The sequence below is a fragment of the Haliaeetus leucocephalus genome, unplaced genomic scaffold (genome assembly GCF_000737465.1).
Source record: "Haliaeetus leucocephalus isolate CR32 unplaced genomic scaffold, Haliaeetus_leucocephalus-4.0 Scaffold384, whole genome shotgun sequence".
NCBI classification, from domain to species: Eukaryota; Metazoa; Chordata; class Aves; order Accipitriformes; family Accipitridae; genus Haliaeetus; species Haliaeetus leucocephalus.
Window position 1 is genome coordinate 7013623 of NW_010972820.1, and position 18405 is coordinate 7032027.

At 44.0% G+C, this 18405-nt stretch overlaps 1 protein-coding gene across 1 annotated transcript in view; it reads left to right on the forward strand.

Annotated features, from left to right (window-relative positions):
- PRDM1 (PR domain containing 1, with ZNF domain) overlaps positions 1–16997 on the forward strand; it is a 26367-nt gene extending 9370 nt beyond the window's left edge. Inside the window, exons 3-7 of the mRNA XM_010573389.1 lie at positions 3011–3130; positions 6304–6556; positions 14356–15464; positions 15772–15900; positions 16315–16997. Of these exons, the coding sequence (XP_010571691.1) occupies positions 3011–3130; positions 6304–6556; positions 14356–15464; positions 15772–15900; positions 16315–16890 (2187 nt within the window). The 3' untranslated portion in view covers positions 16891–16997. The remainder of the gene's footprint in view (positions 1–3010; positions 3131–6303; positions 6557–14355; positions 15465–15771; positions 15901–16314) is intronic.
- Positions 16998–18405: the final 1408 nt, after the last annotated feature.

An 18405-nucleotide genomic window follows, 5' to 3' on the forward strand; every position in this document is an offset into this window, starting at 1 on the left:
TGGCCCCCGCTCGCCGGCCGGCTCCTCTCGGCGCGTCCCGTCCCGTCCCGTCCCGCTCCGACCGAGGGGAGAGCGGGTTAGCTCAGCCCGGCCTCGGCAGGAGCCGCACAGCTTGCCCGCCGGGCCGAGAACCCTCCTCGCGGCTTCAGGCTAACGTTGGACTTCGTGCTGGAAATGCTCTTTTACTGAAAGGAAAAATGTGGTAGCGGCCGGCTTGCAAGAGCATTGAAAGTTGGAGCTTTGAAGGGAGAGGGGGTAAGTGTCTGTAGAGAGGAAATTGTTCTGAAAATAGCACGTTGCTCCCTTACGGCGTGCTTCAGACCTCGAACGCTGCGCAAGGGCAGTTAGGCTTTTATTTGTGGGGGGCGAGCTCAGGTCATGCTCCCCTGTGGTTCCCTGCCGCGAGGCTGTTTCGGAAGGTCTCATCGCCGAGATGCAGCAGCGTGCTGAAGGACACCTGGTGGACACAAGTCTGAAATGCCTCTCTGCCACAGCTTTTCGGCAGCCTGCAGACAGCTTCCCCTCAGCTCTGGACGTGGAGTTCCTTCACTCTTTCTTCTACAAGCCCTCGGCAGCTCTGTGCTTCGTGGCCTCTTGTTAAGCTGCCCCCCGCCTAAGCTACGGCAGGGCAGGAGCCCCTTTTGGCTGCAGCGGGGGGGGCCGTGGGCAGCCTGGAGCCAGCCTGTCCTGGCACTGCTGGAACCCCTCTCCTGGGGGGTACCCCTCCTCGACCACAGCAGCTGAGCTCGTGGGGGCACAACGGAGGCCAGGAATTGCTGACCAGAAGGCCACCCTCGGTTAAAAGTCGTCTGGACAGCTTTAGTCTGGTGTAGCAAAACTTCAGTGGGCACACATGGATGTGGAGAACATCCTCTGCCAAAATAACCTTCTCATGGGTGCAGGGTGAGAAATCGTCTTCATGTTCAGCTGTGCCAGGGGAAAAGCAAACATCGCATGTAAGGTAGATATCAAAAAGTATCTGCTGTGTCAGACACCAGTTGAGTGAGTGTTTCAAGTTGACTAGTTTGAGGAGTGATTTCTAGAGATTCTGAGAATTTCATTAAAGTCATTTTAATTAAGGCCAAAATATTTTAAAACCATGAAAAAACTCAAGCTACCATGCAGTAAAACTGGTAGGGTATGCTGTAGCTTGCTTGTGAACTTTTCATGAGAGGGCAGATGGATGTAAATGAAGATATATGGGGAAGATGAGAAGAACATCTGCCTTTTTCAGCTCTCTATGAGAAATGTACAAGCAAGACAAAAATAAAACTGAGCCACTGAGCTTGTTTCAGCTTGTGGTACGTGTAGGAAAATTTCTGGAAGTCCCTTTTCTCTCTCTTCAGTCCAGATGCACAGATCAATGGAGCATTTAACTACCTCTACTGTTGATGTTTAATTTTTTTTGTAGTGTGCTGAAACACATGTTGAAACACAGGCGAGCGCAAACAGCCACCACATACACCCAGCAATCTGTTTCCGGGTGGATTACCTGCTTGATTCCATGGCTGTTATTTGTCCCCTTTATTTTGACATTTAACATGAAATTATGCTAGGCGTTGGTTGTTTGCTGGGATTTTTAATCTTGACCAATACACAAGCAAGTATTTGTCTGTCTGTCTCCCTCTCTCACACCATGGGTGATAAAACAGAAGAAAATGTAGCATAAGAAAGTCACAAGGGTTAGGTAGTTTAAGTGCTGTCCACAGTCCAGGTTTTTACCATCGTTTGCTGTGAAGGACTGTTACGAAGAAATGCTCACTGAAGTGAGCTATCTGCAGGGTCTGATGAGTGCTAATATGCTTTGGTACGAGCATTGATTCCTTGCAGGATACAGACAGCAGTAATCCCAACTCTCAGTGTTGTCAGCCACTTCTGCTGTTCCTGTATTGTTCTGAAGTCCTGTTGAGCAAAAAAGACAAGTGGCAGGATGTATGAAGGGGATACAATTAATACATTTTGCCATGAAAATTTGGTTATAATATAAAATTAATGGGTTTTTTTACCTTCTTTTTTTTCCCACTATCTGAGCAGCAGGATCAATCTTGCAAAAGCTTGGGGGTTTGGGTTTACAAAATTGTTGGTTTTCTAACATTGTTTGGGTACGTTAAATTTAAGAAGATTGGTGAGGAACAGAGAGAGACAAAACCAATAACTCAGCAGTGTTTTGCAAAGGGTTACTCCAAGGCACGTTCTTCTCAATAATGATGAATTGCTTCCTGATTTGTGGTCAGTGACTTTTTTTGGTATAATTACTGTCAAGAAGGAAGCTGAACAACTAGAGTACATTTTTTAGACCTAGCATAGTGGAGCATTTTCATCAAAACCCTTACGCCTTTTTGACCAAACCCACTTGACATATGTTACCGGAACTGTTGCCTCCTTTTTATAAAAGAGGGTGATCTGTGAGTACATGTCCCAAAGCCATTTCATATTCTGTTTTGTATGCCACTGTGTGCTGGTGAGAGAATTGTAGATTGTCTTTTTTTTCATTCTCATTTTAGCTATCAGGATGGGTGTAGAGCGAAGAAGGTGGGGGTGGGGGAGAAGGTTTCATTTTGATCTGGAGGAGCAGTCATTCCAGTTCCTAACTTATTAGAAAAGCAAGCTCTGTAGCAGTGAAGTGATTGATAGCTATTGAATATTTTTGTTCGCTGGAACTAGACTTTTGGGGGTTGCCTTTGATAGGAGAAATAACTTCTGAAGATATTTGACAGTCTCTGTACATTTCGCTTACTGTTCCTTCATGTAAATGTATTTCCACAAAACCCATTTTTCAGGTGGTGTTCTTCTTTGGCTTCCATATGTCTCAGTAAGATGCTAGTATCTAGCAAAGCTGGTTGTATCGTATCCAGCACAGTTGTTAATTTATTTCTGTTTTGCTGAGCTGTCACTACAAATTTCTTGCATTGGTTGCTTTACCTTGTTAAGTTTGGGGGACAGGGGAGAGGAAGGAAGACTTCTTGATTTCTGTTGGCGATGGACTGATCCTGTGCTGCTCTTCTTGTAGGTCACTGGAGTTATAAGCAAAGAGTACATCCCAAAAGGAACGCGCTTTGGACCCCTGGTAGGAGAGATCTATACCAGCGATACGGTTCCCAAGAATGCGAACAGAAAATACTTTTGGCGGGTAAGCAGGAAAAAACAGCACCATGTTGTTGCAGTAAGCAGATTGCTAAATGAGTACGGCTGAGAAGCTGGGTCACTTCCTGCTTCAGACCTGTGTGAATGCAGGGGGCAATTTCTGTATGCTGCCAGGCATGAACAGAGCCAGTGGGGTGAACTAAGCTGAGCAGAAGCCTGGCTGTCTTGGATGTAGGGACTGTGGGTGGAGAGAGCAGGGAAGATGCACAGCCCTTCCCGGCTCTTGTCTTCCGAAATGGATCAGTGCTTGACTGTGTAAAGAAATAGTTCTGCTGCTTGCTGTAGGGGCAGGTTGTTTTGCATTTCTTCACAGTGGAAAGTCATTCTTATTTACGCAAATGTCACATATCCTTGATTTTTCCAGCTATGAAGAAGCTGTGAAAGTACTGCATAATCTTTTACTCTGGAATTATGATACATTTTGTGACATTTTTCCTGGGTTTTGAATAGAACTGCTATAACACAGTGGTGGTGGTCTTAAGCATATGTCATTCAAGTCATAAGCTTTTCTAGTCCACTTCAGAAAGTGCTAAAAGAGCAGCCCACGGATCTTAGGGAAGGGAAAAATCCATTAATGGCAGACAAACACTAGAGGCGATGCCTAATTTGTTGTCTGTACTATAAGCTGGAAGGGAGCACCAGCCAATTTGTTTTGGCTTAGGAAGTCTGTGCTGGGGAGTATGCTTCCGGTTTATCAATTGAAATAATCCTCAGTTTTCTTTGCAGACCCATTATTAATTGTTAGAGAACATTCCTTCAGCCCCATCTCCTTCCATGGATTTGTTTTGCTGCCTTCTAGCCATTTAGGTTGTGTCTAAATCAGTGGATTTGGGAGTATATCCAAGCCTCTGTGCCCAGGTGCCTGCCTGCCTTAGCAATATCCCAACCTCACATCCAGGTGAAACCCAGGGCAAGCACTAGCATTCCCCACACCCCTTTCTTCCTACCTAATTGCATCATTTTGGTTTTCTCAGATTGTCTTCATGCGATGCAATACAGCATTGCACAGGCAGTTATTTTGCATGGGCATTTTTACAAAGCAGGCAACTGTTTTCACATTCACAAAGCTACAAAATGTTTCTTTTAGCCGAGTTTTTTCGGGAGCTTGTGTCCAGCAGAGGAAGAGACTGGTACACCGCCCCTAGCTCTGCCAGTTGTTAATAAGACAGCAAACGTTGGGAAGAGGGGCTGCTAACCATCTTGCAGGACTTTGTTCCTATATTGCAGCGAGAAAGATGACATCATTCTCATGATGTGATTTTAAGCCTTAATGTGGAGGGATCCTCAGAAATAATATCCTAGGAGCCATCTAAGCATCGTTAAATTCCCTGTTATAATCTCTTGATTCGTTCAAGACAGGCTGCTGCACCAAAAATGAATTCCTTCCTAGGGGTCTGACACAGGCTTGCATATGCGAAGGAAATTGTGGGAGATAACTTCCCACATGTTATTAAAGGCATCCTGGGCTTGCTGGCAGGAGCAGGAACATCTGTTATGCGCGCGGGGGGATGCTGCCTGCTCCTTGCCCGCACGAGGGGAGCAGGGCCGCCCGGGGCCAACGTCATTTCTGGGAACCGTGCCGTGACTCAGCACATCTGGTCTCGCCTTCCCCAGAAGAGGTGGGAGCCCTGTGGGGCGCCTTCGCCCCGGAGCCGGAGCATGGTGACCTGCAGCATCCGTGGCCCTGCCGTGGGAGTGGTGGAGGGTCGGTTTGGGAAGCAGTGGCAGGGGTCGAGGGCCGGAGCCCTGCATTCCTGGAAGTTTGCGAGCCGGGGTGAGCAGAGAAACCCGAAGGCTCCTATTGATGCAGCACAACTCGCCCGGCTCCCTTCCATTTTCTCATAACAAACACACCGCAAAATCTCTCGCAAGCTGCTTTGATGAGGCCACATGTATTTCCCCCTTCTCAGTTTACAGGAAGTTACTCTTAAAGAAAGTGATTCTGGTGTTTACGGCCCGCGTTAAAGGGCCAGGCTGCCTCGCCCCTCCGCCGGCGGCTCTTTCGGGGAGAAGAGGAGAGGTCCCGGCCGGCCGGCAGGCGCTCACAGGACGCGCTGCCCGGCCAGGTAGGTGGGAAAGACAGTGGCGTGAACACAAAGGCAGGAACACGCTGTGGAGTGTTTTCCCCCTGAGATAAGCTCAGTCTCCCCTTCGAAAAGGCATTTCCTGCTCAGCGAGGTGCGTCACTGGTGCAAGCTGCTCCTGCTTCAAGGTCTGGCTTTCACCTGGTCATCTGTTCTGCGAAACCCAGGAACCCCATTTTATCCAGCATGGAGCTAGTTCCCCCTGAGAGTAAGGGATGTGTCTTTAACAAATGCGTCTCCTGGATTTTTCTTGATTTTTTTTTTTTTTTTTTAAAGTGGTGAATAAGAGAATTATTTAAGAAACAGTAGCTTCTGTCAGTGATTGGGACTTCTTTCTCCCCAAGCCGCTGAGCAGTTTTCAGATTCATGCTTTCTTTCCCCTCTGTGGGCAAGCCAGAACGTGTCCCTCAGTAGGAAAAGTGACTTCTCATCTGCTGGCCCCTCTCCAGGTCTTCGTTAAGTTATGGCAGGTGAAGTTCATCTTTGCCTCACCCAGCCTTTCTACAAAAGGGTTACAGTCCAGCTATGAGCAAGTGTTGCTTTAGGACTCTGGGGAGGTGGAGGATGTTTGCATAGTTTAAACCTTTGGGTGGAGGTGGTAGGAAACTGCAAGTACAGAGGCCATAGAAAAAGTCGAGAAAGACTCTGACGTAGCACAGCCAGTCAGTCTTATACACAGGTGACTCAAAGCATTAAGGCAAGCATGCACTCAGACCTGCAGTCATTAGCATCACCCACTTCTTGATCATAGCACCAGGAAAAGGACTCTAAGGTAGACTGTTCATGCAAGGAGAGTACTCTGCATTTCAGATTTTGGGTCTGGTTTGTCCATACTAGCAGAGACACAGGGTAAGCAGAAATGGAAAAGGTGACTGTGGACTTACCTTTGAATAAGCATGTCTTTTCTTAACACAGAGGATATCATAGTTGGAAAGGGGGGAACCCAGCTTGGATTCTTACTTCAGTAATATCTGCTTGTTTTAAAAAAAAAAAAAAAGCTTATCATTTTTCTCCTCTGGACTCTGTGCGCGTATTGTGCGTATATATATTCATAAGCACTTCCTCTCTATTCCAGATCTATTCAAGTGGTGAGCTTCACCACTTCATTGATGGATTTAACGAGGACAAGAGCAACTGGATGCGTTATGTAAACCCTGGCTACTCTGTTCAGGAACAGAACTTGGCTGCTTGTCAGAATGGAATGAACATCTACTTCTACACCATCAAGCCCATCCCTGCCAACCAAGAGCTGCTTGTGTGGTATTGCCGAGACTTTGCAGAGAGGCTGCACTATCCGTCCTCCAGAGAGCTGACAATGATGAACCTCAGTAAGTGGATTACAGTATAAACAAGGAATGCTAGCAATGTTCCTTCTGCCTATATGATCTAATAATAAGTTGTATAATTACACAGCTGCATCATCTTGTTGTGTCACAGTAGGTAGCTCGGAGTGGAAAAGGGGAATTAAAAAACCCAACACAACAGAATGAGTTCCCTGTGCCCGTTCAAATGTAAACAGATTATAAAAAATCTGAACAGTTAGTGGTTTACAGTCTGAGTCTTATCTGATGAAATTCTGGACAGACAACCTGAATCTATCCTATGCCTTCAGAACCATAGATGTCGGTTCACTCTCAGGCTTTCCAAGTCCAGATCTTGTAGCGTGTTAAGCAAAAGTTTGCTTTGATAGCATATACTAAAGGCTGTCCAGTCATGCTCCCAAAGGGCTGTCCTCACTGTACAAGGAAGTAGCCATGTGCCATGACTGTCTAGGTGTCTGACAAAATATATGTTGACTGCATAATGCTCTTTGAGCCTTGCATCTACGCTTACTTATCTTATGGGAGCAAACCTTCTGTGGTCTTCTAATCTGGTTACTTGTTTTTTAAGCTCAGTGTATTTTGTCCCCGTTTCTTGGCTGTATATCGCAACTTTCGTTTTCTGTTCAAAAATAATAGCACTGGTAGCAGGGGAAAGAGGTATTTCCAGGAGTTTATCTCTGCGCTCCGCTGTGGTTTCTGACCATTTCCAGCCTCAGCGCTTTACTCATAGTTTAATCACTGCCTAGCACCTCACTCAGGGCCCCTTGAAGAGAGGGAGAGATTCTTGCTGACTTCTGATTCGACTCTTAGGCTGCCTCCCCTCCTGCTAGCTGCTCTGAGATAGAGCAGAGCATTCTTTTGTCCTTCTGCCAGCACCTACACTGAAATGTGAAGGAAAAAATGCAAGCAGTTTTTTTTGTGAAAAGGACTATTTGCTGTTATTTGGCAACAAATAATGGATTATAAAATATCAGTGTTACTTTGGGGATCATTAGAGCTAAAATGTAACCCCGCATCATGAAAATGATGTCACACATTCAGATTAATCAAAAGTACATCTGTCCTCCATGAATGTCGTCCTTTCACCAGTTTTTGGTCTTTCCCTACAAATTATAGAAGAAAATTTGCTTTCTGTTAATGGCAGAGGGAAGAGAGGGAGGGGATGTCCTATGCTGCTATATTCCCTCTTCAAAAAATATCTCACTGATTCTGTCATCTTTGCACATATGTCATTTCAGCACTCACTGTGCAGTTTTATTTCCTGATATGATGAACTGTTGGCTTTGCAGTGGAACCTGCAGGTAGGACGAGACAATAGCATTAAGGGTTCCTGTGGATGAGGAGTTTGCAAAGATCCAGCCAGAACACATTTGGCCACTAGCTAGGAGGATACACAAACGCAGCCTCAGTTTCCTGCATCTGCTGGCATCTCAGGTTGCCTTGCAGAAGTAGTGAGGAATGTACTTGTCAAGTGTCAACTAATTACCTGGTTACTCAGGTTAAAACTAGGGGTGTCTGGACATGTGCAGAATAATCCATTTTAGTAAAAGTAGGATCAATGTATGCATTTAGAGAGATGGGATCTTGAGCAACAATTGTGGAGTTCAGCCTTAACATTTGAAAGAGCAATCTTTCCGGATGCTGAGATTGAAATATCCTTTCTTCTTTGTGAAGATAATTCTGTTTAAACCATTTAGAAATTTTATGTTAGCCCCCTCCACCTAAAGAAAACAGCAGTTCAGAAAAATGAGAAAATGTTCTCACTTTTTTCATTTTTTCCCCTTATCTTTGTGACAAACACACACATTCAGGCCTAAAGCTTGCAGTTGGGCCAGAAACCCTACAGGTACCATAAGGATTGAGGTTTTGTAATGTTTCAGTGCCCTTTTTTGAAAAGTACGGAAAAAAATCCAGAGGTCTCCCAAAGATGCTTATTTGCTGAAGGTCCTGTAGCAACAGTGCAAGCAGGGATGGTTTTTCCAGCGTTAGTACTGGAACCAGATGAGTTTAAAGTGAATGTCAGCACCATTCAGTTTTCTTCTTCTCCTTCCTCCCAGGCCACTTCTAGTAAAATCTAAAATTAGCGAGCATCCTGCTGCCTTGCCAACCTCTCTCTATTGCAAGCCTGGCCAAGGTGCCCTTGCACTGCGTGTGTCTACGAATAAAGTGCAGAAGGCATGTCCCCAAATTGCTACTATCCTGCACCTGCTGCAGATGTGGGGCTTTGCCCCATCAAAACATCGTAACACAATCTTGCTTGGGGAGACCCCCCACTGGTCACCTCCTACACCTCCTAGAAAGTCAGGAAAGCCATCTCCAGCCAAAAGGATCGCTAATAATTCGGTGTTTAAAGTGGCATGGCTTCCCTCAGAGGAGCAGGCAAGCATTGCCGCCTCTCCCAGTTCCTGGCTGCTGGTTTTGGCACCCTTTGAGGAAGAGGGAGGGAAAGTTGGGGTCCAGGTCCCACCACAGGCTGAAGTCAGGGCTCTCTCCTGCTGGGACACATGTTGGTGCGAGTGTGGTGCAGCAGCAGTGCCAGCCCATGGCCATGGTGTGTTGTGCCCAGTTCCCTCCCTCCACTGCGTCTTGGGTGTGCAGAGCACGCTGGTGCCCGCGGGAGGCTTTGGAAGAGCTGTGTCTTGGCTGGTTGCCCAGCCCAGCACAGGAGAGGCCACCTGGGACACACACCTACGGAAAGCTTCCAGTCTTGCCAACTTAAAATATAGGCAACTGCTTTAGGTGCCTTAGGGCTTTGGGGATCACGGTCTTGGGAGTTCAGCACATCAGTTCCTCTTTAAGCACCCGAGTGGGATAGGCCTCCAAGAAAAATGTATCAGAGAATTTCTCTGGCTTTATTTCCCATAATTAGTGGCCTCAAAAATGAGAGAACTACCACTTTAGAGCATAAATATATTTACACATCCACATATAACATCTGCTTGCCTCTGTAACAGCAAACTTTCAAATTAAAGGTAACTTCTCCAGCGTTAGTTCATTTGTGCCGTAGAAGGAAAGCATCCAGATTCAAGACAGCAATTAGGCGTGTACTTAGTTATGGGTTTAACCCTGTCCTCTGTGTTTTCTTCAACTGGGGCCTTTGACCCAGTCCTTCAGACGCTGAAGCACACACCTACGTTCACGGCCATGATTAGCTCTGAGTGGAGCTACGTAATTTCGAGTGGATGTTGAAGTGCCTGCAAGGAATTGCACAACAGTGGTAGAAGCAAGACTCCGCGTTATCCCAGTGGTGGAAACTCACTCTTTTTTCAAACGATCCCGTTCTCCTTTCTGCCTGTTTTGAGGCCATTGATGTTGTTTTCTATTGAGATTCGGGATACGTCAACTTCAGATCGTGCTGTTGTCCAGGAAATGGTTTTAAGTGCGATGGCACAAGATTTCTGTATTCTGCTGGCCAAAAAAATCAATTTTCAGTAATTTGTTAAATGTGCTTATGCTCATTCAACTGGGCCCTCAGATTGTCTTTTAGTCTGTGGTGGTTGGTTTTTTTTGGACTAGTGAACAGACCGAGGGAATTTGCTTTGGGGGTCCCACATCATTTAACATTCCTACCTCATCGTAGGAGGATTATTTTGGGATGGAGGGTGGAGAGGGTAACAGTTTTAAAAAAAACAAAACAAAACAAAAAAACCCAAAAAACAAGAACCCCAAATAATTGCATTGACTCAGGACATGACTATTTGATAATAATGTTCATGTATTGCAATCATATGATGCAACTTCCTGCTGCTTATGTCGTGTTTGTCTCCTCAGTCAAGTATGGGCAGGTGACAGCTTCTTTTGGTCAAGCTTCAGAAAAAAAGTTTGAGTTGGGGGAAGACAATTTGCATATTTATAAAAACATTTGGCAATCCTTTTGTTTCATTAACAGGTTTAATGCAGTATTATTTAAAATCTTACGGATTCTGTGAAGATTAACTTCTTAATGCTTGTTTCTTAAATGTGATTGATTCTTTTCTTCTTCCTGCTGGCCCTGACAACGCTGGCCATTAGCTAAGCCCTGCTGCTCGCTTTCCCTTTTGTTTATGGGCAGTTTCACTTTCAGGTTTTGAAGCTTTTCTGTTTGGGTTGAGAGGAAACATCTGCACTTGCTTAAAAAAATGCCTCCTGGAATCTTCAAAAGGGCTCAGGAAAATAATTTTGAAATTATATGAAAGGTTGTCTTCACAAAACCAGAATTTGGGGGCTAAAGTTGACTTAATATTGAGGATTATTTGAAGGCTCCCTTAAAGACCTTCTCTGAGCAAAATGTTTTCAAAGGCATGTCACCCTGCCTTGGACACATTTAGAAAACAGATGATCAAATTATATACTTCTAAATGTTGGTCTCCGTTCTCATTTTGAGTGGAAACATTCTTTGTTTTGCCTGCTTCACAACTTCGAGGTTCTCTTTCTACTAGCAAAAGAGGTGCTTAATTTAGATCGAAAATGTGAATCGGCATAATTAAGCTCCACCACTCGAAGTGTTCAGTACCATGTCGCTCCTGAAATTACTATTGAAATTACTGTCTGCCTACAACCGTTTTTCAAGTTTTTAGAAAAAACAAATCATTGTTTTTATGAAGTCTTTCTTAGGCTACAGCTTGGAGCACAAGAAATGAGAGCAAAGCCTACAGCTATGCAGCAGTCTGTAGCTGGAACACCCACATTGGAGTCACTTCAGGCAGCCCCTCCACTCAAGTTTTATTAATACTTAAAAGTAACAGAGAGTTTTGTCCCGTTTCCTCTTGCACGCACTCACTAATCTCAGATCTGAGCAAATAATCTGTTGACCTCAGTTAAAAGTGGATCAGGCTCCTAAAGAGGCACGTCTGGGTTTTTTTCTTTCTTATTCCCCCCCTCCCCTCAGATCAGTAACTTAGAAATGCAGCTGCACTGTTCTTGTTTTGTCATGAACCTCTTTTCTGTGTGTGTCTCTGACCACAGAAACTAGACAGATCTTGGAAGAGTATGTGCCTATATTTAGTGTATATATATGTATATGGGGGTGGGAGGGAGAAACGCATTTCAAGAGCAAGAGGGAGACATTGTGATAGGTAAGAACTTAAATCTAAAATCACAAGTTAAAAAAAATCCATTTATAAGAAATATATCTCTCTAACTTTGAAGTATGGCTCCTTTAAGAGCAACAAGAAACGTTGTAAACCTCGCAATCGGTTTCAGCCCTGGTTTAAATCCATGTTCAGTATAAAACATAAGAACCTCTTCTTGGCCCCCAACATTACCTTCTCTTATTTTACACAGTGCTGACACACTTGTTTATGTTTTGATCTCTCTGGTGTTCCCAAGTGTCCCTTGTGCTCAGGTAATAGGGGAAAAAGCCAAGAAGGGATTTATGGACCAAAGATAGCTTGCAAACTAAAGAGAGCTGTCACAGTTGGACTTGAAAAATAATCTTTAAATATTGCAACTTCTGTCTACACATGGAAATTAGTAGGAGGGAAGGCTTTACCGGGAAAACTTCGAAGGGGAGGAAAGAGCAATTATCTTTAGTCTGTCACGTGGGGATATGGGCCTGTTGCACAAAGAAAGTTACGTCCTCGGTGTGAGCTTCCTTTCTGTCACTGATGGGCTTGCTCCGGCACATAAGGCACGTACGCCCCCACCCTGATGTTTAACCTTGTGACAGTAGGAGCTGTTCCTCCAGCTGAAGCGGCCCTGGTTTTTCTATTGCTTTTCCAGCAGCGCCAGCACTTCTCCTTCCTCTTCCCCTCCCCCCGGATTTTTTTTTCTTTAAAAGAGAAAAGTGTCAATTTGAACTTCCTGCTCGACAGACCCCGCTGAGAAACTGATATGGGGCTGATAAGGTGGTATTTATTTATTTTTTCTGCTGCGAGGCTTCACAAGTCCAGCTTCCTCCCCCCAGCTTTCAGTACTTCCCGGTCTCGATACTTCCCGATACTGATAGTGTCACCAGGAATGTTTGCTCTGAGATGCTGGTGTGGTGACAGGCAGCTGATAAGAAGATGTAGATAATATTATCCACAGTGCCGTTGTGGAGCTTCTTGAACCTAGTAGGCTATGTTATACCCAAAAATCTGGGTGGACATTTAGAAAATGAGTTACCAGTCCACGAGTACAGACAAAATGACCAAAGAAAGTAGATGCCTTTTAATGCCAGACAACAAGACGCTACTAATTTATTTTTGAAACAGCTCTACATTAAACTTTTAACATTGAGAGAAGTAATTGCGAAGCTACCTGTGCACTTACATGTGTACGTGCTTGCTGTGCATCACACCCTATGTTTTATCATAAATATTTTAATTGAACATAACTGCGTTCAATTGCATTTCGTTGCAACTTGAAAATACACAAACTGCTTACATATCTCAAACTAAATTTGCTTGCTACTAGTCTAATGCCATTTGAAAAAGGATGTACTGTAAAAGGGCGTTGCTGTGAGTAGGAGCGTGCTTTGAAAGCAGCCGTTTTCTTGGATACGTTTAATAAATGGCTGTTTCTTTGCCTTATAGGGTAATGTTGCCAAATAATAGATTCCATCAGGGTAGTGAATAGCAAAGCAAAGAATCCGTGTTGAAAATGGCGTGGTCATTGTCTGTTCCCATCTTCCTCACTGGGTTCAGCTGGTCCTCCAAAAATCAGAAGTAACTGTTTCTCACCTCAGTTAGTGACATAAGAACAGTCAGTCACAAAAGTAGGAACTTGGCTAAAGGGCTGCAATACTTTAGAGCATTGACTTGTACCTTTTGATGGAAAACCTTGCACATAACTAACCACAAATATGAAACCTTCTTGTAGTTTTTCCCCTATAATAAAATATCTTGCAAGTCATCATTTCAAGATTATATAACTATTAACTTTGGGAGATTAGATAAAAGCGGATTTCTTTTTCTATTGGGGACATCATTCAGTGTACGGTTTATATTGTATTATGTCCAGATAACAAGATAGTGTCTTTGAATACAAACAAACAGTGTATGCACTGAACTGAGCTGAATGGATGCTAGCTTGCATTTCCTTCTAAATACATATTTCTTTTTCCTTTTTTTTTAAAGTACATTTCAACTTAAGCTGGAGCCAACTAGTCTTGCTTTCTTTTGCTTTGCTTCAGCATTTTTTTTTTTTTTTATAAAGTACAGCTGTAAGCAGAGGAGTTTTGCATAGACTGAATGCCACAGAAATCTGCAGTAAATAGTCTGCTTTGTTGTAGATGTTCCTAAGCAGTATATTTAATGAGTAATGATCTGTTTACTGATGGAGAATACCTTCTCTTTGAAGAAGGCTTTCATCCTAGCCAGCCATGGTTTTTTTGGTACTGTAAGTAATTGAACTGGCTGGTGAAGTGACTGCTGTGGTTTGGCAAAAGCCGATTTGTCATGCCTTGTTATTTTACTGGGGAACATTTCTGGAGCTTGCGTTCTGCAAACTCCTTCTGTTAAACCTGTACTGTGAACAAATGCTTGTTACTGCATTTATTAGAAATACTGCTTAAATAGACATTCAACAGCAAAGCTAGTCAAATTTAAGGGGAAAGGAAGGTGAAATGAGTTTGCAAAGTGGAGACTAGCACTCTGCAAATGAATCATCATCCAGATCTGTGTTTACTGGCTGGTATCCCTTAAATTAACAATGCGTTTTATTAACACTTAATACCAGCAGGCATTTCTTCACACAGAAATTAGTTTTTTGGCGAGTTAAATAATTGCTCGTATCTAAAAGTGGCCCTTCCTTCCCACTAAACTTGGAGGAGTTAGATTGTGTTTTGAAAAGAGATAATGCTGGTGGCACATCTAAATAATCATTACCTTGTCTTTGTATTTCAGCACAAACCCACGCTAATCCAAAGCAGCACAGTGCTGATAAAGATGAGCTCTATCAGAAAAGCATCCCAAAGAAGGAGCACAGTGTGAAAGAAATCCTGAAAATGGAATCCAATCCCCCAAAAGGAAAAGACTTCTTCCAGACCAACATTTCACCAGTTACTCCAGAAAAAGACTTGGATGATTTACGTAAGAACTATAGCCCGGAGAGGTGTTTCTTCCCTCGAGTTGTCTACCCAATCCGACCTCACATTCCGGAAGACTATCTGAAAGCTTCCTTAGCATACGGGATGGACAGACCCAGCTACATTACTCACTCGCCCATCCAGACATCTACTACGCCAAGTCCTTCCGGGAGGAGCAGCCCAGACCAAAGTTTAAAAAGTTCAAGCCCTCACAGCAGTCCAGGGGTCACGGTTTCACCTCTGGCACCTACTTCCCAAGAGCACAGAGAGCCCTACTCTTACTTGAACGGATCGTACGGCTCAGAAGGATTGGGGTCTTATCCTGGATATGCACCCCCTGGCCACCTCCCACCTGCCTTTCTACCATCCTATAACCCCCACTACCCCAAATTCCTGTTACCTCCATTCAATATGAGCTGTAATAACCTGAGCGCTTTGAACAATATCAATGGCATCAACAATTTCAATCTCTTCCCAAGGATGTATCCTCTTTATGGCAACCTGCTCAGCGGAGGTAGCCTTTCCCACCACATGTTGAACCCCACCACACTCCCCAGTTCGTTGCCCAGTGAAGGAGGCCGTCGATTGCTGCAGCCTGATCATCCGAGAGACTTCCTCATACCAGCACCTAACAGTGCCTTCTCTATCACGGGCGCTGCTGCCAGCATGAAGGACAAGCCATGCAGCCCTACCAGCGGGTCACCCACAGCTGGTACAGCAGCCAGTTCAGAACACATAATGCAACCTAAACCTACCTCAGTGGTATTGGCTGCCACCGGCAGTGAAGAAGCCATGAATCTCATTAAAAGTAAGAGGAATGTGACCGGTTACAAAACGCTCCCATACCCACTGAAGAAGCAGAACGGGAAGATCAAGTACGAATGCAACGTTTGCTCCAAGACCTTTGGCCAGCTCTCCAATCTGAAGGTAGGCAGTGGAGAATAAGACACGAGCCTTCTTGGAAGGCTCTGGTTTCTCCCTGTAGGTTATCTAGGAAAAGTAGGGACAGGCCTCCCTTGCTTTTAGGCTATTTATCAGTCTGGGCTTAATATGCCACCCCCCAGCAAGAAAGCATGGTTGTAAAGAGAGTGTTTTAATACTGACGCCACCTAATTAACTAGATAACATTGTCTTTTGGCAATGGGAGTCTTCCGCTAACTTTAGGAAACATCTGAAAGAACTTCTGTTACAGTACTGGAAACTGCAAATTGTTAATTGCTTTGTTTCTCCCTAGGTGCACCTCCGAGTACACAGTGGAGAGAGACCATTTAAATGCCAGACTTGCAATAAAGGCTTCACGCAGCTGGCTCACCTCCAGAAGCACTATCTGGTACACACGGGAGAAAAACCGCACGAGTGTCAGGTATGTAACACACCACAGAGACAACTTCCCTTGGAGGCTGAAGGGACGGCAGGGCTCGTGCACTCCCTGTACAGCGCGTGGGGAGGGCTGTGTGACAAACCCATGGCTGCTCAGGGCTGGAGTCCGTATCACAGCCGTTTCCAGCCCTGGTGCAGCAGCGTCTGTGAGACAGCAGGGTTGCCTTTAGCCTGCTAGAGCAACGTCTGCCCGATACAGTTTTGCCATCGACTGCACACAAATTGCTGTTCAGCAATATTTAAATAAAAAAGGTGGGGATTTTTTTCCCTCTCTGAGAAAGTGTGAAGACACAAAAAGCTGCCGCTTCATCCTGCCATCTCCTCCTAGGCGTCTGCGATTTAAACCATAAAATCCCCTCCCACTCATTCACTGTTTCTCTGCCACCCCCCACATTAGGTTTGTCACAAGCGGTTCAGCAGCACCAGCAATCTCAAAACCCACCTGCGGCTCCACTCTGGAGAGAAGCCTTACCAGTGCAAGCTCTGCCCGGCCAAATTCACCCAGTTTGTGCACCTGAAGCTGCACAAGCGTCTCCACACCCGGGAACGTCCCCATAAATGCATCCACTGCCACAAGAGCTACATTCACCTCTGCAGCCTCCAGGTCCACCTGAAGGGCAACTGCCCCGTCGCCCCTGCCTCCGGCCTCTCCATGGAGGACCTGAATCGAATCAACGAGGAGATCGAGAAGTTTGACATCAGTGACAATGCTGACAAGTTGGAAGAAGTGGAGGACAATATCGACTTAACATCGATCGTGGAGAAGGATATACTGACCATGCTCAGGAGGGAAATGGAAGGAGCTAATCTGAAAGTATCTCTGCAGAGGAACCTGGGAAATGGACTTATCTCCTCAGGATGCAACCTTTATGAGTCGTCAGATATGTCAATTATGAAGTTGCCTCACGGTCACCCACTACCTCTGTTACCTGTAAAGGTCAAGCAAGAAACAGTTGAACCAATGGACCCTTAAGACTTTTTGGCAAAGTGATTTTTTTTTTTTTATTTATGACTTGGCAAGTCAGGGTGCCTGTAGCAGTTGCTTGTACATAGTTTCAATGCTGCAAAGCAATCTTGGCTTACAGTAGTTTCCCTACGCTCTCCAGCTGAAAGAAGGAACTCCAAAGTTACTGTTTTCTCAGGGCATAAAAAGGGGCAAAGGACTGTGCATTGCCTCGCCAGTTACTAAAAGACAATCATCTATCCATAATTATTTTTTCAATGATAGTACTTCATAATTTATTATGCAATTAATCATTCTAAAAGCAATAATTAGGAAAATGTTTACAATGACTGGAAAATTCATTGTAATTTTTACTTTAAATGTTTTTATTTTTTGTTTTATGGCCATTCTTTGTAGATATTTTTTTCTGCACATCTGTTTTAAGAACCTAAGATTGGGGTTTCAGTAAATGTGTTTTATGTACCGATGTTTTTTAAACAAATGTGGTTTTTCGTATTGCCAAAGTTGGACATTTGACATACAGAATCCTAGATCCGTTGGTTTGAAAAAAATGCTGTGTACTTTTATGTGCAAATCACCCCACTGGGAATTGAAAAGGAAAAATAACCCAAAAACCCAGAGTAGCAGCAAGCAGGGAAGAAACTGCTACCTCTGCCTCTCTGAGGAGAGGAGAGAGATTCTTTTACCTGCAGCTCTACCCGAAACAGATGTGGCACAGCAAACCCCTACCTGCCATGGACAATACCACAGGTTTCTAGAAAACAGCTATAGCCCCACACATTATTGTCATGTAACTTTATGACCAAAGGAATGCATCAGCTTGAAGTGGCTCTTCCAAAATAAATCTCACTTACATTCTTTTGTTTCCAAAAGCAATTTAAAAGCAAACACACAGATATTCTTAATATTCTGCGTAAAAGGAGATTTTTGGCAGATGACTTTCTTCTCTTTTTTTCTTTTTTTTTTTTTTTTTTTTTTTTTTTATTTTGGCCAGAGCCTTCCAGGGATAAAAAAAAAGATAGTCAGATTCCCTGAGGAAGAAGGGGGTTCGGTTTTACTTTTATTTTCCTCTCCCACTTTGTGTGGGTAGAAGTGGGGAACAAAGTCCTTTCCTGGCACATACATTTTTTTTCTTCCTTCCTGTACGACTCAGATTTTTCTCAGTATTTGTGTTTGTACATTTTGTGGTTAATTTAATTAAAGAAGAAAAGGGCATTGCAAAGTTGTTGAACAACAATTACCTCAGTGCTTGTGTCCAGTGGTGCAGACAATGCTGTTGTATCTAAATGCTTTGCTACTTTAGAGAAGAAACCAAAATGTGCACAGGGAAAGATAGAATGCACGTCCTTTTATCTTTTTGTTTTGCTAAGCCCAAAGATGATATGGTGACGTTTGAGGTGTAGCAAAGAATACATGTATATTTATAGATATATTTATACCACTATACTATATATGTATATGTATATATATTTATACCACTTAAGTTGTGAGCCAAACCATGTAATAAAACCTATTTTTCATCTA